Source organism: Anguilla rostrata, chromosome 9 (genome assembly GCF_018555375.3).
Source record: "Anguilla rostrata isolate EN2019 chromosome 9, ASM1855537v3, whole genome shotgun sequence".
Lineage (NCBI taxonomy): Eukaryota > Metazoa > Chordata > Actinopteri > Anguilliformes > Anguillidae > Anguilla > Anguilla rostrata.
The window spans coordinates 32,455,173-32,478,453 of record NC_057941.1 but is presented as its reverse complement, the minus strand read 5'-3'; the positions used below and the strand labels follow the sequence as shown (position 1 = coordinate 32,478,453).

Here is a 23,281-nt window from a genome sequence, read left to right as displayed (position 1 = left end):
CGAGGTTGAGAATTAATTTGTTTCTATGGTAGCCATGAGATTTTTCCAGCAAAAGCAAAGCTGTTTGGTTTCTCCTTGACTCAGCAATGAGTTGTACCCATATTTGTTCAATTTACCCACTGGTCGTTTTCACTGCATTTAATAATTGAACTCAACTCAACTTTAACTCAACAAGATATTGTTTTAAGGAGATTTGTTTTAGTTTCACATGTTTAGTCCTGGTGACTAATGCCTTTAGCACGAACAAAAAAACTACGTTGAATACATTTTCAATTAAAAATAAAAAATCGATATTTATCAATAATTTTGACCCAATTTATCGATTCCTCAAAATTTCTTATCGGTGTAAAGGATGGAAGCAGTTTCTCCTGCGCAAAAGCAAAGCACATATGGTTTCTGTAGTGTAGTGGTTATCAGGTTTGCCTCACACGCAAAAGGTCCTCGGTTCGAAACCGGGCAGAAACAAGTTTTGCACTGGAAGCAATGTCCAAATGCCGATACCAATGTTGATCTTATCAGCGGAGGCGTTAGGTCTCTCATGACATGTCAGTTTTGCTGTTCGCAATTTTGATTCATAATAGGTTTCTGCTGGTAATATTCAGTTGTGGTGCTATGCCACAGCAAGATTTAGGGCACCATGGTTATATAAATAAATCTTATAAATTTAAATCTAGGCCTACATCTGATCACTGTGACAACACTCAGTACTCTCGCACACGTCTTCACTCTGCCTGTGTAGGCTACCCAATGTAGCAACGATAATCAATACAAAGATTTATATCAGATTAGGCCTATATCATATTTAGACAGGTATACTTGCAGTAGCTTCTCGTTTATGACTGTAATATACATAGCTATATTTTTGTAACTGAGATGGTTGCGCTTTCATTTGTAAGGCTTTTTTAAACTGTTAACATGTTAACTTCACGTTAGCCTTGCAGTCTAGCACCACTACAGTCCCCTGGTCTTTTTAGCTCACAGTGACATGATAGGATGTCAGATATAAAATCCTAAAATATATGTATAGGCCTCACACATGGAAAAGTTATGCCTAAAACAGATAGCACTAATTAACAGGAACATGCTTCTCATATATAAAATGCCATACAGAATTACAGAAACATGTATACCTATATATCACACAAAGTGAAGGCCAGCCATTGCTGGTATTTTTTGAACGGTACACACAAAAATGAAAAATGAGAATATGACCCTGTTTACACTTGGTTTTAAAATGCGTTTTGGTGATCTGAACACAAGTGGACAGCCGAGACACATCGGCGTTCACATGTGTCTATCATGCATCTCTAAGGTGTCCAGCTGACCACTTGTGTTCAGATTTCATTACTGCCTACGTCACTTCCGCCAGCTATCATTGTAGCCATTTTCTTCCATCTTCCTAGCAATACCCTCATAAACGGCCCGGTTACGATAGGAGTCATCTAGTTTCCTTTGGACTGAATCTTCTGCCCAAATGGAGATTAGGCATCTGGTTTCACTTGTACTCCAACCACGTACATCAGTGCTCCTCTTTTTTCCTCCATTTTTTCAAGCGTTGGCGTGCTGTCACCAAAACAACCACCACGTCCTGCATTGATGACGTGTTTTCCTGTTACATCCTTGTCAGGGACGCACCAGGACGCATTAGCGTTTACACTACAAAAGATATGTGGTCAAATGCGTCCCAGACCACCTCCGCAAGTGGTCTGAGTGATCGGATCACAATGCGTCTTGGTGGTCGTTTACACTTGTATTTAGCGCTGTCTACTTGTGGTCCGTTCGCCCAAGAAGCATTTTAAAACCAAGTGTAAACAGGGTCTATGACATTAAAGACTTGTATTGTTCAAATGCAAGCAGGATGCTAACAATGTGTTTCGCTGTCTCTTCATCAGGTTTGCTCCTTGTTGTATGGAACGCCTCAAAAGATGTATATATACAGGTGAATATAGATGCATCATATAAGGCACTTTAAAAGCAGTCAGTCAATGAGAAATCAATCAATTAGTCAATCAAGTCTACAACATAATGCCGCTGGGATACGTCCACCACGGACGTTCCGGGGATTCCGATATCCTCACTTAACCAAAAAAATAGGACAGAGGGAAAAAAAAGAAGAACCCATATACACATGCACATACAGCTGTTTCTTGGCATGCTTGAACTGTTGTGAGACCTACATTGAGGCACATGAGATAAGTGTTGTCATCTGTTCTTCTGGAAAAGCTTTTATATGTCACTGCTAGATATTTAGCCATTACCTTTAATCACTTGCAGTAAAAGTTTGGTTTTTTGACATGAACGGTGTGTAGTAAAATGCAACACCCAATGTGTGGCTCGAACTCTGAGATTAAGAGTCTCGGTAGAGGCCATGGCAGGTTTCTGTGGTGCAATCAGTCAGCACATTCGGCTGTGAATGAAGAGGATGGTGGGGTCGAGTCCTTGTGGGAAAGCCTCAACTATTTTCTTCTAAGTTCACGTTTAGTCATGGTGACTAATGCCTTTGGCACAAACAAAAAAAAAACAATGTTGAATACATTTTCAATTAAAATCGATAGTTATCGATAATTTTAACCCAATTTATTGATTCCTCAGAATTTCTTATCGGTGTAAATGATTGAAGTAGATTCTATTGCGCAAAAGAAGTTCATATGAGGTTTCTGTAGTGTAGTCATCATCATGTTTGCCTAACACGCAAAAGGTCCTCGGTTCAAAATCGGGCAGAAACAAGTTTTGCACTGGAAGGAATTTCCAAGTGCCGATACCAATGTTGATTATATCAGCATGGGATGCAGGACATCAGTATTTCTTTTAGTTTAGTTTATTTATTTGACGATTCACTTTAAAAGGACAATTACATGGTTGCAAACACCAATGTACATGCACAATTAAAAGAGCATCAAGGATAACACAAAAAAGTCACAGGACTTATTTCCATTGTGGTCCTTGCTGTAGCGAAATGTCATGGAGGTGTGAGTGTGCACGTACGTGTGCGTACACACGAAGATGGTGGAGTATGGCATTAGCGGCATATAAAAGCACAAAAAACATCAATATACAGTAAACATTCACATTGGGCATTAACAGGCATTGTTCTGACAAAAGGTTAAAGTACACACTTCCTATTATACTAAAAAAAGGTCAATTGAAAGAGCTACATACAACCCTGCCTACACAACTGTCTTTACAGGGGTACGTTATCTAAAAACCAGTGTTTCAGTTTTGCCTTAAACGTGACTGGGTTTGTAGTCTGTTTAATGATATCAGGAACCTTATTCCAATCCTGGGCGTCCGAGTATCTGAAAGAACTTTTACCCATCTGGCTACTAATCCTTACCAGCATCAGATTTGCTACACTAGACCTGGTGTTGTGCCTGTGAGCCTCTCTGACCTGCGGGAAGAAGTTTAATAAGTAATTTGGGGCTACACCATTTACGATTTTGTGAACCTGACAGAGTTTTAACTGTCGCTCTGGACTCCACAGGGAACCAGTTTAGCTGCAAGAACTGGTTCCTCCCTATGTGTTCTCATGGGCCGAGACCTAAGACCACTCTAATCAGTTTATTTTGGGAGACCTGAAGTTTTATCTTCCAAAGCTTGGGCAGATTACAGTACCAGGATGTGCTAGCGTAATCAAAGTGGCATTGGATTAAGCTGGATGCCACATGTTTCTGACTTTCCCTGCCCAGGAACACTGACTTTCTGGCCAAGAACTTAGTTCTGGCGTTCATTTTCCCTACCACTTTCAGGGCTATACCTGCACCCCCTGCATTGCCATCAAGTGTACAGCCCAAGTAATTGACGGATGTTTTAACGGAGATGTCATTCCCTTTAAAATGTATTTTGAAATCCTTAGCTTTGTTTAATCTGGGTTTGGAGCTGAACAGAATTGATTCTGTTTTCCCAAGTTGTAAGGAGAGTTTATTATCAGAGAGCCATACATTGATGTTAGTCAGCTGTTCGCTAAGCCTTTCCTGGAGCTGAGCCAAGTTTTTGTCAGCAAACACCAGAGCTGAGTTGTTTGCGTATAGGAACAGGTCACATTTACATGCTACTTATATGTCATTTATATACACCAGGAACAACAATGGGCCTAACACACTCCCTTGGGGGACTCCGCAGTTTAGGGCTTTTAGGGCTTCTGAGCGATGGCAATTTACCTCCAATATCTGGTCTCTATGCGACAAGTAAGACCTCAGGTATGCCAGTGCTGGTGTGCTCAACCCAAGAGCCTTCAATTTGGTGATCAGCAGCTCGTGCTTCACAGTATCAAAGGCTTTCTGTAGGTCAAGTAACACCATCCCACAAAGTTTTCTTTCATCAATTGCCTTTTTTATTAAGTCAGTTAGGTGTAAGACAGGAATCCGTAGAGTATGTTTTCTGAAATTTTCGGAAATTGTATAAGAGCTTGTGCTTGCTTAGATGTTCATAAAGCTGCTCCTCAGCCACCTTTTCAATGGATACAGGTCTAGTTGCCTGTGTCAGATCTGCTCCCCTTTTTTTTATAGCGGAGTGATTTTGGCATGTTTCATGTCCTTGGGGAATCTACCTTGCTCTAGTGAAAGGTTAATGATATGGGTTATACAAGGTGAAATTTGTTCTGAGGTATCACACAAGACCCTAGCCAGGCTATTATCCAGCCCTGTAGCTTTAGTGATGTTGAGCTCGGCTAGCATTTTCATGACTTTCCCTTCTGTCACATTAGCAAAGTAGACTGAATCTTCTTGTATCCTAGGTCAGTGTAATATTTTTGAATATAAGAATCCCAGTTTAACCCTGAGCTTGTAGGGAGTTTCAGCACTAATTTACTTGCCACTGAAGAAAAGAGTTGAATTTATTTGCCACTTTATCTTTATCAAACGTAATATTCCCATCTATATCCAGACCTATATTACTGGGTCTATTAGAGTTATTGTCCTTTCCTCCATAGCCTAACTCCTTCAATGATTTCCAGAGCTTTTTAGGACTATTTTTGTTCTCCTTAATCTGGTCAGTGATGTATTCCTTTTTAGCTATCTTGATCTTTCTCTGTACCTCGTTTCTGAGAATCTTGTAACTATTGTAGTCAGCTTCCTCCTGTGATTTACTGAATAAATGCATTGTCCTATTTCTTAATTTAATAGTTAATTTAATAGTATTGCTGTTCACAATTTTGATTCATAATACGTTTTGGCTGCTAATAATCAGCTGTGGTGCTATGCTAAAGCAAGATTCAGGGCACCACAGTTATATAAATAATTCTAATAAATTTAAATCTAAATCTGATCACTGTGAAAACACTGATAAATAATCCGACCACCACATTGCATGAGACACTGAAAACTGCGAATGAAGAGGATGGTGGGGTCGAGCCCCCCTGGGAAAGCCTCAACTCTTGACTGTGTACCCTTTGCATAATAAAACACCCAGCACTATCATTGGAAGACTTCAACTTTTTTGTGAAATTTTGTTTCTGGGATGGCCCGTCTGGTTCACACTATGAAAATAATCATTTTGAATCATAGCGCAGTATCTAGCTACATCACATCCTGTATGTTGCTTACCCTGTGAGCACAATCTCTTTTAGTGACAACTCTTTTTGGAAAATATTGTGATTCACAGGGAGAGGAAGATGGTTTTCCAGGTGACTCAGCAAGTCAAGGCCATGGTCTTTCCAGTGACTAGGTAGGTCAGGTACATAGTCTTCTGTGTGAGCCCCCAGGTCAGGGGAATGGTTCACTCCTTCAGCCTCATCTTCTGACTCCCTGTCCCTGTCACTGTCTTAAAGATGTGTGTGTGTGTGTGTGTGTTTGGGGGGGGGATTTGGTATAGCGTTTGCCTAAAGACTGTACCTTCAGTATCCTTAATTGACTTGCTTTGCCACTGTCATCTTTCTCGTATGCACTGCATTTATCAGTTTATTGATATGGATCTTGCGGACAGTTGAATCAGACAGTCTGTAGAAGTGCCTGTGAATATACACATCATGCCCCATACCTATAGCAATACTGCAGATCTATTGTGTTTCAATCAATGGTGTCTGCTTGTGTAGTTTGGGCTATTCTTACAGGTCACCACGTGTTCTAGAGTTCAATGCAGAAGATGACATTATATTCTGAAACCAGTTGTCCAATACAGTGAACAATCTCCTCAACCTGTGTCACTGTACAAATAAAGTATGTAATGCTTCCCTTTGTGCACAATAAAAACAGCCCCTCCCCAGCACTAGGATCTAGGAGTGCCACATGTCGTAGCTATTGCCCTAATTTACCAAGAATAATCCAATCACTTGTTTGTTTGCCTAATCGCCAGCTGTGAGTCTCAATCATTTTTGGTCCATTCAAATCCCTTTCTGCTTCTAAGAATCTACAAAGAATTGAAGAAGGATGCATCACTACCAAGAATCAAATCAAGTTGTTGTTCAAGAATTGAAAGATGTGGCCAATCGGCATGTATCATTACCAAGACTTTACCAATAATAAGTCAATCCCTTGCTCAGACTTCAAGCGACAACTGAAGACTCACCTCTTCAGGCTGCACCTCTCCCCATCCCTCCCTACCTCCCTGCAATCTCTAAATTGACTGTAAGCTTAGGTTTGTAACTAGGTAGCTGTTTTGTAGATGACTTAGTTAATGCACTCGTCTTATCTACTGCTTGTATTATTGCGGAGTCTGCGTTGTTGCTGTTCTCGTTTGTGTTGGTATTAATCACTTTTCCTTCAGGGTCCAAGTTGAACTATGCGGTAGTTCCCTGCATTTGGAACGGTACTCTCTAGGGTTTTCAACACACTTGTTCCTGGTTGTGGTTATACACTTTGTTGTACGTCTCTCTGGATAAGAGTGTCTGCCAAATGCCTGTAATGTAATGTAATGTAATGTTCGGGTGCCTTTCAAGCCAAATTTTTTGGTCCAATCAAATCCCTGTGCGCTACCAAGAATTGAAGGAGATAGCCAATCAAGCCACAAATCACTGCCAAGAATCACTCGCAAGCTTGCCAGATGCCTTGTTGGCGCAGTAGGTAGCGCGTCAGTCTCATAATCTGAAGGTCGTGAGTTCGATCCTCACACGGGGCACATTTTGATTCTTTAGCATTGAGATATGTAGGCAGAGGGATAAGGCTGCCCAACCCAGTCCATGGAGATCTACCATCCTGCAGGTTTTCACTCACGGTATGAGTGCACTCTGAAGATTTGGTTGCGCTTCTGTTTGTAAGATTGGCAGAACACTGCACTGCCAGCTTCATCCTTGAACTATGCCTACCATGGCTACAGGCCTTTCTACAGTTCACTGTAAGCAAAGTATTCAGCTAAAGCAAATTAACTGTAGAAAGGACAGTAGCTATGGTGGGGCTATCTACAATTCACTTGCTTTAGCTAAGTACTTAGCTGACAGTTCTTTGCTTTAGCTAACTACTTAGCTCACAATGCCTTAGCCAGCAGGCTAATAACAGTAAAACTGTCCAAACCAGATCCACCGTGAAATAACCACATAGTTATGTGTGCTTATCGTTGTTTCCAATAAGATGTTGACACGTACACATGACACCAGTTCCAGAACCCACTGGAAGAGGAAGAAAACCATTATTGCAGCGTGCAACAGGTTTTGCAGTGATACTCCTAAGAGTATATAATATGTAGAGAGAGCAACACTAGAAACGTATGGGGAGCACATCAGGACCAGGAAGTACATTTTTTTAGTTAAATAGACATGCTCAGTTGTGTCCTTGGTCACATGGCTAAATCACATGCACAACAAGAATAGCGCAGACATAGGCTAAAATAAATAATAAATAAAAAATTCATATATTTGTGTGGTAGGTAAAACTATTTTACCTTGGAAAAATAATAAGTGATATTAATTCCTTATATAATGCTCAAAGTTTACATTAGCATTTGAATGGAGCCCATTGGGGAAACTTGCTTCTTCAGCTAAAATCATAGATATCAGCAGGGGGCGACATTACTTCCGGTGCTGAGGTTGAGAACCAAAAGCGGCCCCTTGATATCTCCGGCGCTTCCAAGGCAGACCTGAGTCTCTGTAATTTTTTGGTCCAATCAAATCCCTTTCTGCCACCAAGAATTGAAGGAGATAGCCAATCAGGGCACAAATCGCTACCAAGAATCACCCCAAACCTACCTGGACGCCTTGTTGGCGCAGTAGGTAGCGCGTCAGTCTCATAATCTGAAGGTCGTGAGTTCGATCCTCACACGGGGCACATTTTGATTCTTTAGCAGAGGGATAAGGCTGCCCAACCCAGTCCATGGAGATCTACCATCCTGCAGGTTTTCACTCACGGTATGAGTGCACTCTGAAGATTTGGTTGCGCTTCTGTTTGTAAGATTGGCAGAACACTGCACTGCCAGCTTCATCCTTGAACTATGCCTACCATGGCTACAGGCCTTTCTACAGTTCACTGTAAGCAAAGTATTTAGCTAAAGCAAATTAACTGTAGAAAGGACAGTAGCTATGGTGGGGCTATCTACAATTCACTTGCTTTAGCTAAGTACTTAGCTGACAGTTCTTTGCTTTAGCTAACTACTTAGCTCACAATGCCTTAGCCAGCAGGCTAATAACAGTAAAACTGTCCAAACCAGATCCACCGTGAAATAACCACATCGTTATGTGTGCTTATCGTTGTTTCCAATAAGATGTTGACACGTACACATGACACCAGTTCCAGAACCCACTGGAAGAGGAAGACAACCATTATTGCAGCGTGCAACAGGTTTCGCAGTGATACTCCTAAGAGTATATAATATGTAGAGAGAGCAACACTAGAAACGTATGGGGAGCACATCAAAACTAGGAAGTACATTTTTTTAGTTAAATAGACATGCTCAGTTGTGTCCTTGGTCACATGGCTAAATCACATGTACAACAAGAATAGCGCAGACATAGGCTAAAATAAATAATAAATAAAAAATGCATATATTTGTGTGGTAGCCCATTGGGGAAACTTGCTTCTTGAGCTAAAATCATAGATATCAGCAGGGGGCGACATTACTTCCGGTGCTGAGGTTGAGAACCGAAAGCGGGCCCCTTGATACCTCCGGCGGCAGACCTGAGTCTCTGTAATTTTTTGATCCAATCAAATCCATGTGCGCTACCAAGAATTGAGGAGATAGCCAATCAGGGCACGAATCGCTACCAAGAATCACCCCCAACCTACCTGGACGCCTCGTTAGCGCAGTAGGTAGCGCGTCAGTCTCATAATCTGAAGGTCGTGAGTTCGATCCTCACACGGGGCATGTAGTGTTTTCATTCTTTATTACTGAAATGTGTAGGTAGAGGGATAGGGCTGATTGGGATGGCAGATATGCCATCCAGCTAAGTTACACCTTGGCGGGGCATGCCCCATACCTATACAGCACAGAGAGTTTGGCACTTTTCAGGGTTCCTCACATATATAACCACAACATCCACAGACTCTCAGCCCTTAAAAGGGAATTGCACTTTATAACACTTCTGCTTCTCAGGACTGATATTGTCCTTCTAATGAATGTGTCGCCCTTAATTTTTCGATTAGTTATTTCATTTTAAATGTCTAACGTTAGAAAGAAAGACCTATTTTTTAAGTCCACATAGTAGTACGGTTTCCGTTTTTTTCTTCTTCAATTTTGTTTCACGGCAAAATCGAGAAGAAGCGAAGCAAAACCTTCCGTTAACTTAGCGTTGAAATCAAACAAACTAACGTTCTTTTGTTTGATGCGATATCGGTGTAATAATGAGGTGCACTGTACCCAGTTGTTATAATGCTCCCGTTAAACTTGCCTTGAAAGCACATTTTCATAGTTTTCCACGCGATGCAACTTTGTGCCGGATATGGCTGGATGTAATCAGACACCCCAACATAACAGCCGAAGAAGTTCGCAAACGAGGACTAATGCAGCGACCACTTGAAGCCACCGACTACCAAGGCAACCGTCTGAAGCCTGGAGCTGTACCCACCGTTTTCCCATCGTTGGTCGAACCGATTGAGGTCGGTACTAAGCGGGCTGGCCAACGCTGTCTACGGTAACAGTTAGACAGCTTGCTGGCTGTTATAAGGTTGTCACCATCCATTTATTTCGTCCTCAGACATTTTCGGTTTCGCTAGCTGGTAGTAATACAACACTATTTCTACGACCAACCTAATGTTATTGTCTGCAGGCACGCCCATATCAGAAGTTGCGCAATGATATGCATCCTCGAGTTTGACACTAAACTGCCTGGGTCTACTTCCTGCATTTGTAAAAGAAAACAACAAAACAGCGTAAAATATTAACACATTCATTAGAAGGACAATATCAGTCATGAGAAGCAGAAGTGTTATAAAGTGCAATCCCCCTTTAAAAACATTCACTTCTGTATATTCTGACCCCATTTCAACAGACAGAATTCATAATCAACTTAACATGTCCACACAATAAAACCCCAAACTAAGGGGATTTTGCATTTTCTCCTTCTTCTTCTTCTTTTACCTGCCAGAAATGCTCATAGCCCACCAAGAATATGTCTCCCCATTGGTCATTTCACCTACACCAGCCAATCAAAATGTCACATACACACGCAAAATGGACTTATTAAAATGGAAGCAAACTTAGTGACTTGAAACTATTTAGAATACATTGGATAGCATTGCTCTGGAATACAGCTTCTTTAATTTCGGTCATGCAAGATAGCCTATATTGTTTGTAGTCATTGTGATATCAATACTTTTAATGGCAGGCCTAGATTTTGCCAGTTCGAATTAATGAGTTATAGACAGTGCTTTGTATGTCTGAGTAACTTGGCATTTTTGTACGTTGAAAATGTGTTGTGTATGATATGTGACATACATGACGGAGAATTAAACCTTGCAGATTGAAGGCGCCAGGTCCTTACCGTGCTCTTTATCATGTCCAAATTTAGTTTAAAAAGTAAATTTATATGAACTCACATTGGATGATCTCTGAATATTTTTGGAGGTTACAAAACAAGGCAGTCCAATTTTTAATACGTACTCAGACAGACCATATGTTCGAAGCAACAGAGACAGAGCGAAATTAAGTCCCGCCACACCGGAGGGGAAAACAATTCATCGCTCTCCATTGACTTTGTATTGCGTGAAGGTGCCTCCTTGTCACTTTCGTCTGCTAGCAGACAACAGAAAAATGCCTAAAAGCTGGTGTGTGGTGGGATGCACTACCAACTGGGTAAAGAACCCAGAACTAAGTTTTTATAAGCTGCCGAATCGAAAAACCTGTCCTATCATTGGAGTCTAGTGGCGTGTCAACTAGCTACAGGCTACAGTACGTTCCTGTCATTTGAAATAAGTTGGAGTTGGCTAGCGACGTTGTTTCAACAAGCTTGTAGAAGGGGAAGCTAAAATGATAGCTACGTAGCTAACGTCAATAAAATTGCAGGTAATAAGTAGCTAACGTTAGCTAAGTTCTAGCTACCATGTTTAAACTACGGTTAATTTCTGCATCAGTTTCACCAGAAGCCCCCCGAGCCAGGCAAATTCCAGAGACCGTTATAACGTTGTCACTACACTGAAGTAGCAAGCTAGAGCTAGACTAACGCAGGTAGACATAGGGTGCTAAAATAATCCTTTGACATGCTTAAATCTAATGTTTTTAGCTAGCAACAGGCATTTTCTTAGTGTTTCAGCCCTTGGTAGCACATTGTTTTCCCCTCCGATGGGCGTGGTATTCAGCACTGAACTAACATGCTAGCCATTAATATGGTCCTGGAAGATATATTATTTTCTAATAATTATTTTCGGTTTTTCATGACAGTATTTGGTCCAATGATCTGTTTTTATATTTAGTTACTATAATACAGGTAACATTGTTTTGAACGATGGTCTTACACAATATCGAATCGTTTTTATTTCCGAAAGTTGCTAAACATCAAGTGAGATTTCAGGTCCTGCAGTGACGTCAGAGACACGAAGATGGCGGCGTCCATGGTGAGAGCATGAGTATTTCTGTGTAGAGAATTGATTAAAGTAGTTTGATTTCGAAGGTAATATTTATGTTGAAGTGTTGTTATTTTACTGTGGTTTGTCAGCAGGAAGTTGGGTTTTCCGCCTTTTCAAATGAAACATGTTCTACTGAAAAAGTCTCAAGCGAAACAAATGAGGTAATGTGACTAAGTTGCTTGCTAGGCTACGACAAGCAACAACATATTGCTAACGTTAACAACAAATAACTGTTTCGTCAAGAACGTGGGGAATTTCATCATGTATGGAAAACGAGTTCAATGAAAGGTTGTGTAAACATGCATAGCATATACGATTTTACACAGGAGGACGATGCAACCGAAGAACCAGAAGAACCAAAAGAACCGAGAGTTCGGGAAACTCCAGAAGACATCAGATTCGAAGCCATCGTTAACACCCTTGCTTTCCATCCGACACGGGACATCCTTGCAGCTGGTGACATCGATGGAGACATCTACGTGTAAGCTTATGTGTAAGATTGTTTGTCACAGACCACATGTGTGAAGAGATTAGATTTTTTGTTTGTCACGTGAAATATGTAAGACCCATTTATATGCTATATGTAGGCTAGTGTTTTTTTGTCTCATTCAGAAACCCGATTATATCTCGTCATTTTGTGTTGTCGATACATTTGTACAATTGAGACATCTGTATTTCAGTCGAACTATGTGACATTTGTTGCGTTTAAAATCAGTTTTGTTACTTGCATTATCTATCTGATCTAGAGAGCAAACCGCCATTTAGATTTTGGACATTTAAATAAATATGTTGCTATGATTCATAAGGATATGGATAGACTTTTAGATGTTGTGTATATCGCTACACGGCAAGCTCGAGCTGTCTCGTGTAAAGCCTATTTTCTCCCATAGCTACTCGTACTCCTGTACAGAGGGAGAGACCAAGGAGCTTTGGTCTTCCGGACATCATCTCAAGTCCTGCCGCGAACTTTCCTTTTCTCAGGACGGCCAGAGTAAGTGACAGACACTCGCGGCACTGTTGTGTTCATTAGAAACCTAGCCTACCAGTCCAAGAAACTGGCTTATATGGCCAATGTGAATTTTTAATGCATTTCTGTCAGTGTGCTATTTAAACAGGTTGCATAATGTGTTTTTTTTTTGTTCAGTTTTAATACCATGCAGTAAGGTGAATTCATTTCAGCTTGCTTGCTTTTTTTGCCCAGAGCTGTTCAGTGTGTCCAAGGACAAGTCCATCCACATCATGGATGTGGAAGCAGGGAAACTGGTCACCCGCATTGCCAAGGCACACAGGTAAAAAAAAAAAAAAATGCTGTTGAAACATTGCTCTGCAATGCAGTAAACACATCTTTCCATGTGCACTGAGAAAGTATGAAAAAACTTATTCGAAAGAATGGGGGGAAGCTAAGTTTAAAAAATAAATAAATAAAAAAGCAAAATGCAAATACTTTTGCCTTTGCTCTCTTTCATCAATCAAATCTTTCATCTCCTCCTCCATCCTGTCCAGTGTCCCCATCAATGCCCTGCTGCTGATCGATGAGAACCTGCTGGCCACCGGGGACGACGGCGGTACTCTGAAAGTTTGGGACATGCGTAAGGGGACGGCGTTCATGGACCTGAAACATCACGAAGACTACATCAGCGGCTTGGCCATTGACCAGACCAAAAAGATCCTGCTCACTTCCAGGTCTGAAAAAAGGGAGCGGTAGGGGTGTGGAGGGGAGGGGGAGGGGGAGGGTGAGAGGAAGGAGAAATATCTTTAGCGGAGAGTGGGAAAAACGTGAGGCCTTTGCTGGACTCGCAGCCGATCTGCGATTGGTTGCTATAATGCCTTTTGTTCTCACAGCGGTGACGGGACGATGGGCGTGTTCAACATCAAGAGGCGACGGTTTGACCTGCTGTCAGAGTTCCAGAGTGGAGATCTCACTTCTGTGGCCATCATGAAAGTTAGTGGGTTTTTATCCGTGTAGCACTGCAGTAACTTTACTCAGCATGCATTTAGTAAATGCTCTTACCCTGTGACTTACAAAACCAAGCATATATAGAAACATTACGATGCATTCTGTTCATTATTGCCGCAGTAATGACCAAAATGGGGGAATTAACAAATGTCTTAGAACCTGGGAGACAAGTCTTACAGGCTGTAGAGAGTCTGTCTCTCAGGGTCAGCAATGTGGACTCCTAATTGCAAATAATTAAAAAAGATGGCTGCTTGCACACACTGCATAGTTATAAACTGGTATTTAACTTCTGAGCAAGTTATGTAATCTAAACGGTTTCTGTGAGAGATGCAGCTTTATAAATGGGTATTTGGTAATAAGTAGAAAACTCCTCAGACCTAAACACTGAAAAGATTTTCAGAGAATATTCTCACGTAATAAAAAAAAAAATTGGTGTCACGTGCCTACATTTTGCCATTATTTATTCATTTTGTCTACGGGTTTTGTTTTTGTAAACAAACGTTGCCTTCGCAGACCTTTATTATCCAAGTGTCATGGTTACGAGAACCTTAAAACTCGGGCCTGATGTAGGAACAGTCTAGATGCCTGACCATTGCGCCCCTCCTTCCCCCCCTGTGTCCCGCAGCACGGGCGCAAGGTGGTGTGCGGCTCCAGCGAAGGCACTATCTACATCTTCAACTGGAACGGGTTCGGCGCCACCAGCGACCGCTTCGCCGTCAGGGCGGAGTCTGTGGACTGCGTCATTCCCATCACCGACAGCATCCTCTGCGCGGCCTCCATGGACGGTGTCATAAGGTCAGATGTCACGCTGGTCAATGACGGATATCATTTATCTGGCGCCTTTCATGATCTACTTCACAGCGAAGGGGAAAACTCACCACTACCACCAGCAATGCATAGCACCCACTTGGTTGAGGCACGGCAGCCATTTTGTGCCAGAATGCTCTTGGTCTTGTGTCAAGTTTTGGTCGCATTGCTTGGTGGTGAAAAGTGGGACATAATGTTGCCTTGGGAGAGAGGATTTAATTTGGTAAGATTGTCCCCCATCTCATCAGACAAGTGACTTCTTTGGTCAGTTTAGCACCTTAAATCTCCACAAGCTGCTTCGGTAAACTATTCATTTAACAATGATTGGACTGAAAAGTAGCGCTTGTAGCATGTGTTATGGGGGTAATAATAATAATAACAACTTAGAGTATTTGCTTATCTGTGCTCTCCCATTTTCACTCACCATGATGGAGAACTTTCAGCAGTGAGAGAGTCTCTCACGTTCACCTGGGAGAAAACAAAATATGAAAGTTTGTTCAAATTTGAATGAATGAATGAATGAATATAGTTTATTTCGGTCACACATTATAAGGAACAAAATTTGACAAGTTGTGTGTTTATGTAACAGACAATACATCGTCATACATGTTTACACTAATCCATTTCACACAACAGAATTCACACAATCAATGACCAAAAAAGGCTTATTATTGCCGATCCTATACAATCCATAATATAACCCAGAATGTCAGTAGTACAAAAAAAATACTCTAAAGTTGTAATCCTTAATTGTTTTACATTTTATTCGTACAAATTATTTTTTTACTCTAAATTGTAATCCTTAATTATTTTACATCTTAAGGCTTTTTTGAAACTCAACAGAGATCTACACAATTTCAACTCATCTCTAAGGCCATTCCATAGTTTGACTCCCAAAACTGAGACACATCTATATTTTACATTGGTTCTCACTTTACATGTTTCAAAGATAACACAACCCTCATAAATTATAATTTGCTTCTCTTGATTTAAAAAATTGTAGAATACATACTGGAAGGCAAATTTTACTCCTGACTTTGAAAAGTATTTCCAATGTTTTTAAATACACAATATCTAAAAATGTTAAGGTGTAGGACCCTATGAATAATGGATTACTAGATTCACAGTAACCAGCTCTATTTATTATTCTAATAGCTCTTTTTTGGAGTTTAATTATAGGGTCTATATTTGTTTTATAAGCATTTCCCCAGACCTCAACACAGTATGACATATATGGCATTATTAGTGAGCAATACAATATATGCAGATATTTCTTATTCAACAGATCCCTGGTTTTGTAAAGAATAGCAATAGATTTAGATAATTTCAGTTTGATATGTTCTGTATGTGGCTTCCAACAGAGTTTATGATCTATAAGCACTCCCAAGAATTTTGTTTCATATACTCTTTCAATTTCAACTCCATTTAAATCCATTTTTATTTCACAATTATCCCTAAAACCACCAAACACCATAAATTTTGTTTTATTTTCATTTAGTGATAACTTATTAGTATCAAACCATTTTAAAAATATTATCAATTCCCTTTCTACTGTTTTCAGTAACTCTTTCATATCCTCCCCTGAACAAAATAAGTTTGTATCATCAGCAAAAGTAACAAATTTCAACGTATTAGATACTGTACAGATGTCATTTAAATAAAGTATAAATAACTTGGGTCCCAATACCAAACCTTGTGGAACACCACAGGTTACTCTTCTATAATGTGATTCAGTTTTATTAATTTTTACATATTGAAACCTATTATTTAAATAACTTCTTAACCAATGCTGCGTGACACCTCTTATACCATAGCGTTCCAATGCAGAAGTAAGGAATGATCGATTGTGTGAAACGCTTTACGTAAGTCAATAAATACACCTACAGTGTTTTGTTTCTTTTCTACTGCTGTTGCAATATTTTCTATAAGATCCATCACTGCTAAAGATGTCGATCGATTACTCCTAAACCCATGTTGATGGTCACACAGTCAATTACTTCTTTTAGTAGTAACATATCAATAGAATTACCATCAGTGGATTTTTTATTCTTAAACTTTCTGACCACTTCTAACACATAGCTATCACAAACTCCACCAAGGAACATTGAATTGCGCAAAATCGCAATTGTTGTCTTCATCTGTAGGAAGGTTAATTTCCTTTGCCAAATTTGGGCCTACATTTACAAAATGATCTTTAAACTCATTAATGATTTCCTCTATATTTTCAATAATTGAATGATCACTTTTTACTAAATATGTTGGAAAATCCTTTTTACTACTATTTTTGATCATGTCATTAAACACACTCCAGGTCGCCTTAATATTATTTTTATGATTTTGCAACAACTGATTATAATAATCTTTTTGTTGCAATCTCATAATAAATGTCAATCTGTTTTTGTATTTATTATACGTGTCCTCCTTTTCCTTGGTCGATGTTTGATAAATTCCCTATAGAGCCTATTTTTCTTTTTACAAGCTTTTCCCCAACCCCTTTGTAATCCATGGTTTTCCCTATTTTCTAGGATTTTGTCTATATGCTTTCAACAGACAATGTCAGTCATAAAGTGTCAAAAATGTATTTAAAAATGCATCATATGATTCATTAGTATCCTCTACATAAACTACCTGCCAATCATGATTCAAAAGTTCTACCTTAAAAGCCATAATTGTCTCTGGTGATTTTATTCTAAGCAAATTGTTAAATTGTCAATCAAAGTAGCACTATCCTTTGTTATTCTGCTAGGTTTTTCAATTAACGGATAGAAACTCAAACTAAACATAGTATTAACAAATTCTGTAGTTCTTGTATGATCATTGGATTTCAGCAAATCAATGTTGAAATCACCACAAACAAAAATCACCATATCATTATGTTTTTCGTATAATTCAAAAATCTTCTTATTAAATTGATCAGTGCATGACTCCGGTGTTCTATGAATGCAACTAATTAATATGTTTTTGGATCCTTCAACCTTAATTTCAACGGTTACACATTCCATCAAATTGTCAATAACAGTTGTCATATTACCAATAACCTTACATTTAAGAGCAGACATCACAAACAGGAGGAGGAGATGAAAGATTTTGTTTTGCCAAAATATTTAATAGCCCTCTAACCCATCCTGCAGTTCTTTATTATCACTCAGCCAAGTCTCTGAAATTGCTATTACACTGAACCTTTGCTGAAACTGTTTAAGGTAGTCTTTAATTTGAATAAAAAAACACCATTCAGGGCAGCCCACAAGAAACTATTCCCAGTTTAGCCACTAGGTGGGGGTGTTGGTGCTTTTTTGGTCCTTTGCTCATTTGCTATTCAAAGTTAATAGTGTAAGGTAATCAAGGCATGGCACATATGCCTGTTGACCAATCGTGAAAGATGTATGTTTTCCCCTGCAGACATGGATGCATTAATATTTTCCTCAGTTGTCACTGCAGGGTGGCTGATCCTCTTAGTGCACTATTTATAGAGTGTGGAAGGGCCTTATAATTAGGTATTACATCTGAAATGTGCCATTGCCAATTGTGCCACTGCCCAGAGGGTGGCTTATGATTGGCCATAGCGTCCCCGAGGGACAGAGTGATTAGAGTTGGAGAGACATCTGTATTTAATCACCCGTCAGCAACCGCAGTTTGCCCACACAGGCTGCACACAAAGTGTAGCTGTCTGTATGAGCTTAACTGCTGAACTGTGGAGTGAATGGACAGAAGCGATGGCATGATTTGAGGCGGCCACATGTTTGTGTGTGGCATCGACAAAAGGTTGCAGCAGAAATTTTATGTTACAGTTGCAATCGGGCGTCCCAGATTGAGGCAAAATGTAAAGTGTTCCTCAGTTAACCCTTTGAAGAGCCAGTTTTTTAGAATGTTCTTTCAAAATTATAAATCAGTGTTCTAGAACTCTGTTGTGTTCAGTTACCAGTAGTGATTGTTACATCAGCATTAGAATGTTCAGTTAAGAACATTCTAATCACATATTTGTGATCTCACACTTTAAAGGCATTAAGCTCCTCCTCTGGTTCTCCCCTCTCACAGGGCCATCAACCTTCTCCCGAACCGCGTGTTGGGCAGCGTGGGGCAGCACGTGGGCGAGCCCGTGGAGCAGATCGCCCGGTCCCGTGACACCCGCTTCCTGGCCAGCTGCGCCCACGACCAGCTGGTCAAGTTCTGGGACATCTCGGGCCTGCCCGACATGGGGGTGAGCGACTACCGGCGGCGCAAGAAGAAGGGCAAGAAGCTCAAGTCCCTCAGCAAGAAGGCCTTCGGCACCGGGGACGACTTCTTCTCCGGGCTGATGGAGGAGACGGAAGAAAAGAAGGATGAGGAGGAGGAGGAGGAAGAGGGAGACGACAGCGACAGCGGGAGCGATTGATTGCGTGGAAGTTTGGCGGGAGGGGGAGATGGGATTCCGCGTGCGGTGTTGGGTTCCGCCGATGACGCAAGTCATGCAGATTGGTCGGCGGCTTGGGAGACGTTCCTGACGCATGTGAAATGGCCCGGAACTTTGTCACAAATTGACCTCCAGACCCCCCGGCCACCCCCAACAGGGACGAATCTTCTGACCATAGTTTGACCCGCTGTTTGACCAGTGCTTGAAACGATGCCAGGAGCAGATCATACTTGGTCGTCTGGACACTAGTATACACTTCCAAAAAAAACTAGAACATTCATAGTGGCATCCCAATATTTTTTGATACAAAAGGATTTGTACGAGTTTTGCTTTAAAGTGAAGACTAATGTAGTGACTTACAGTCCTGACTCCTTGCGTAGGCCCTCATGCATTCACATGTAATGGGTTCCCTCGAGAGCCATGTGAAACCTGAGAGGCCCCAATGAGAGGGTGTGAGGAAAGATGGGATCTGGAGAGGGTCTGGTGCTAATTAAGGGGTCAGAAGTCACCCTTCAGGGGTCCAGAGCCACCCCACATGGGGCACCAGGACTTCTGAGGCTCTTGGCAGCTTCACACCAAGCCTGCTGATAAAGTTGTGTGTGTGTGTGTGTGTGCGTGCGTGTGTGTGCGTATGTTTTTGGGCACTGAAATACTGAAATATCTGATGCAGAAATTAATTCTAATAATATCCCCATCAATTCATGTGAGACAATAAAAGTCCATGACATTTCTTAAATGGATTGCTGAGTTAATATATACAATAGAAAAGCCATGGAAGGAAGTTCTGTTGGAAAACTTTGGCTTACTTGAAATATTCAAGACATTTATAATTTTTTTTCACTTCTGGTGTTCCAGTGTGAGGCTCGGCTGTCTAGCCAGAAGACCACATCCAGGCTGTGCCTGTCTAGAGTCTGACAGGAGTGTTAGAATTAGCCTTTCAGTGAGAAAGTGAGGGCTTTCTGAGCTGAAGGATCATGGGAAGGGTGTGCCATGTTAATTCAGCAGCATGGTTAGGTTATTCTTTTCAATATGACCGCGCTGAAGTGCACTATTTGAAGTGTTGGATGCCAACAAACACAGCATTTAATTGCATGTACTAACAAAGAAAGATGCCCATACCAGCCAGTTAGCCATAAAATAGCAGTTCCGTGGTTATATTCCTAATGGTGTAAACTCCTGCAAAGATACAGTGCAGTCAGCTCTGTGTATCTGAAAATCGTATCCTTCCTTGCACACATGCATGAAATGCTCTCACACAGCCTGCACATACACATGAAACGTTTGAAACGTTCTGAAACGTTCATTTAAGTATGTCAGTTTATTTTTTCTTCTTGCTAATGTTTTGTATGTTTGTGCCGAAGTTTCAAATGTGTGCGAGTTCTGCGTAAAATAAAATGAAATGTAAATGTTTCATGAGTGTATGCGAGCATTTTGTGGTGTGCTTTCTGAAGGGTGAATTAAGTCCCTAGGATTTGTCTTATACAAGCCTTTGCATGTTGCACACTTTTAAATGAGCACCATTGGGCCAGTTGCCTCTGCCTTGTTAACCCTTTGTAGGGCAAGTTTTTTGGAATGTTTTTTTTTTTTTTTTTAACTTCCAAAAAATTCTTAGTCAGTGTTCTAGAACATTGTTGCTTTCAGCTACCAGTTGTGATTGTTACATCAGCATTAGAATGTTCAGTTCATAAAATTCTAACCACATATTGTGTAATCCTACTCCTGAAAGGGTTAAAGAAGGAAGGCGGAGGTTAAGAGGTGGTCTAGTGAGAATGGAGTCTTTTATTCTCTGTAGGGGTGGGGACAGAGTGCAGGGCCCACTGGCACTACAAAGAAAGGTAATTCCGGGCCTCTTAGGGCTGGAAACCAGGAGCCAGAGAACCATAAATCTAACATTTCTCGCCCTTTCTCTATTTGTGATTACTCTCCCCAGGTGTGTGACAATGGGCGTTGATCAAGAGGACAGATGTTCAACGCAATATCTGCGTTTCAAGTTTTAAGGACTCATTTTTATTCCTTTTTTTACGACTGCAGGATATAACTAAATGGGCTGTTTTTACAGAAAGAGTTTGAGTCGGGGAGAGAAGGGGCAGAGTGTTGCGCTCACTCATGAGATTTAGTGACCCGTACCTTGGGAGGTGTGGGAGTGGGTGGTGCGGCACAGGCCTTGGGGCCGTGCTAACGATGCCTCACAGATGTTAGCGTTTGGGACGAGGCCTTGTGAAAGTGAGGCTCAACCCCCTCGACCTCTCTTGCTAGATTTTAAAAAAATTCTTTCTCCCTCTCACTCATTATTACTTCTGAAATATAACAGTTTATGAGAATTTGGTGGTGGTCCTAGTGATTCTGAGCCCGACCACTCATCCATGAAAACGACGATGTAAATGTTGTAAAAGCATCAAATAAATTATGTAAAAGGAAGTAAATGTTGGGGGACGTGCTGTATGGCCTAAGTAGCATAGAAGGTTTTTTGTTCCTTGGGGCAAGACAAGCAAGATAAAGAGGCTACTTTTGTGCTAAATAATTACTGAATTTTAAAACCCTGTTCTGCGAAGTCACACATTTATTACAATTTATGCAGTAAGACTTATGACTGGAGTCATGTACACTATCTCACATGCAGATGTTTTTTATTTTATTTTTTATTTGATTAACAAATGCTGTTTTTCCATCTTACAGCGTTCTCCCTGAATGGGGCCCTGAGTGAGCCAAAAGTGGGCTGTTTTTTTTCCCCCAGTCACACGTTTGCTGGAGTGCTTATTTATATATGCAGGGATTTGCAGCCTCAGGGTGGGCCACAGTTTCCCCCAGGGGGAAGTCTCACGCGGGCAATGCGTCTGCCTGCCGCCTCGGAGCCGTTACTGCGATACCAGGGGCCTGATTTAAAGGGGTGGCAGAATGTTCAACAGGCCCAATCAAGGCCTCCTCTCGTCATGTGCTTCTGGGTGTTGTAAGTACAAACCATGACCTGTGTAACTGGACCCAGTCTTTTAATATGGAGTTTCTGTACCCAGAATGTTTTCTGTCTACAGGTTAGAGGTTTGCAAAACTGTTTGAGGAGATCCCCCCCCCCCCCCCCCTCCTTGAAGTTGTTAAATTGAGGCCCAAGAAAACAGGCTTGTATTTTATAGATGGCCCATTTAAATAAGGACATTTTGAAATAGAAATTCAAACTTTTTATTTTGACCATAGTTAAATGTATACATGGAAGTTTGACATGGTGTGTCCATCTTCTGGGACATTCCCTTCAAGATCATTTCTGTTTGGCAGACCACTATGAACACATTATTAAATGAATATTCAAATGTCAATGGCCATGTTGCTTATGTATGTAATGGTGCACCAAACTGGCCCTGCTTAAATGAGATTAGACACCCATGTGATATATTTCTTTGGCCAATCCTTTATTTGCTATACAATTTTAGTGTGGGATTATTTGTAATATACTACAAAATGAAGCCATTAGCTGACCTGACTGGTTAAAAGTTCTGGAATGTGAATATTTGTTCATGACTGGCAGAGCTATTTCTGACATAAGGTTGCTCCCAAGGATAAGTAAATCTTCAATAAACATTAGGCTTCTCTATGAACCGTTTTCAGCTGTTTACCATTCAGAGGTTGTAAATGTGGCTGAAATGAAAATCAGCACACATTGGGATCCTCTGGGCCTGAATTTGAGAACCCTGCAATGAAAATTGTAGGCCAAATTTGAGGGAGAATGACATGTAATACATAATAAGACTGACAGAAAAGGCCAATTAGAGATGCAAAGGGCTGTGGGAGGAGATAAACAGTCAAATTTATCTAGTGCCAGTGGATGATTGTGCCTCAGGGACGCAAACACAGCCTGGCATGCATTTATCCTGTAACCACTACAAATTAGGCCTACAGACATTGAAGCGGCAATTGAAAGATGTAGCGTATTACGGGAGGCACACGGATATTGGTGAATGCTCAGATTGGCCAGTTAACAAAAATGTAGATGCAGTGAGTTGACAGCTGCACTCAAATCGTACAGTACCGTTTGGTGTTACTCGCGGGTCTCAGTCGAAACACAAGCTCTCGGAACATGTTCAGTCATGCATCATTAAAAGGAAAGACGGGAGCCCGCACTCTTAATGAATAGATATAGATTATATATCTATTATAGTATACTGTAGACATGTTTCGGCCTAAGCCGTCCTCAGTGTCTGTCTCTTTGTCAAATAG

The 23,281-nt window shown here is 40.9% G+C and overlaps 1 protein-coding gene and 4 non-coding genes across 8 annotated transcripts; all 5 read left to right on the top strand.

The window, feature by feature from the left end:
• Positions 1 to 392: 392 nt before the first annotated feature.
• On the top strand, positions 393 to 465 carry trnav-cac (transfer RNA valine (anticodon CAC)). The gene has a single exon. It is a non-coding gene; the product is annotated as a tRNA-Val (tRNA).
• A 6,512-nt stretch (positions 466 to 6,977) lies between these two features.
• trnam-cau (transfer RNA methionine (anticodon CAU)) lies at positions 6,978 to 7,050 on the top strand. The gene has a single exon. It is a non-coding gene; the product is annotated as a tRNA-Met (tRNA).
• Positions 7,051 to 8,119: 1,069 nt separating this feature from the next.
• Positions 8,120 to 8,192, top strand: trnam-cau (transfer RNA methionine (anticodon CAU)). Its single transcript has one exon. It is a non-coding gene; the product is annotated as a tRNA-Met (tRNA).
• Positions 8,193 to 9,152: 960 nt separating this feature from the next.
• On the top strand, positions 9,153 to 9,225 carry trnam-cau (transfer RNA methionine (anticodon CAU)). Its single transcript has one exon. It is a non-coding gene; the product is annotated as a tRNA-Met (tRNA).
• Positions 9,226 to 11,012: 1,787 nt separating this feature from the next.
• wdr55 (WD repeat domain 55) lies at positions 11,013 to 20,486 on the top strand. Of its 4 annotated transcripts, none has more exons than XM_064351824.1 (10): positions 11,013 to 11,151; positions 11,867 to 11,909; positions 12,014 to 12,082; positions 12,248 to 12,402; positions 12,812 to 12,912; positions 13,123 to 13,210; positions 13,425 to 13,604; positions 13,764 to 13,863; positions 14,504 to 14,673; positions 18,721 to 20,486. In XM_064351824.1, the coding sequence occupies exons 2-10, from the start codon at positions 11,895 to 11,897 to the stop codon at positions 19,055 to 19,057; spliced, it is 1,215 nt and encodes a 404-aa protein (XP_064207894.1). In that variant the 5' UTR covers positions 11,013 to 11,151; positions 11,867 to 11,894; the 3' UTR covers positions 19,058 to 20,486. The 4 variants fall into 4 exon arrangements, with proteins under 4 accessions (XP_064207894.1, XP_064207892.1, XP_064207893.1 ...); XM_064351822.1 differs by having other exon boundaries at positions 12,011 to 12,082; XM_064351823.1 differs by lacking the exon at positions 11,013 to 11,151 and having other exon boundaries at positions 11,645 to 11,909.
• Positions 20,487 to 23,281: the final 2,795 nt, after the last annotated feature.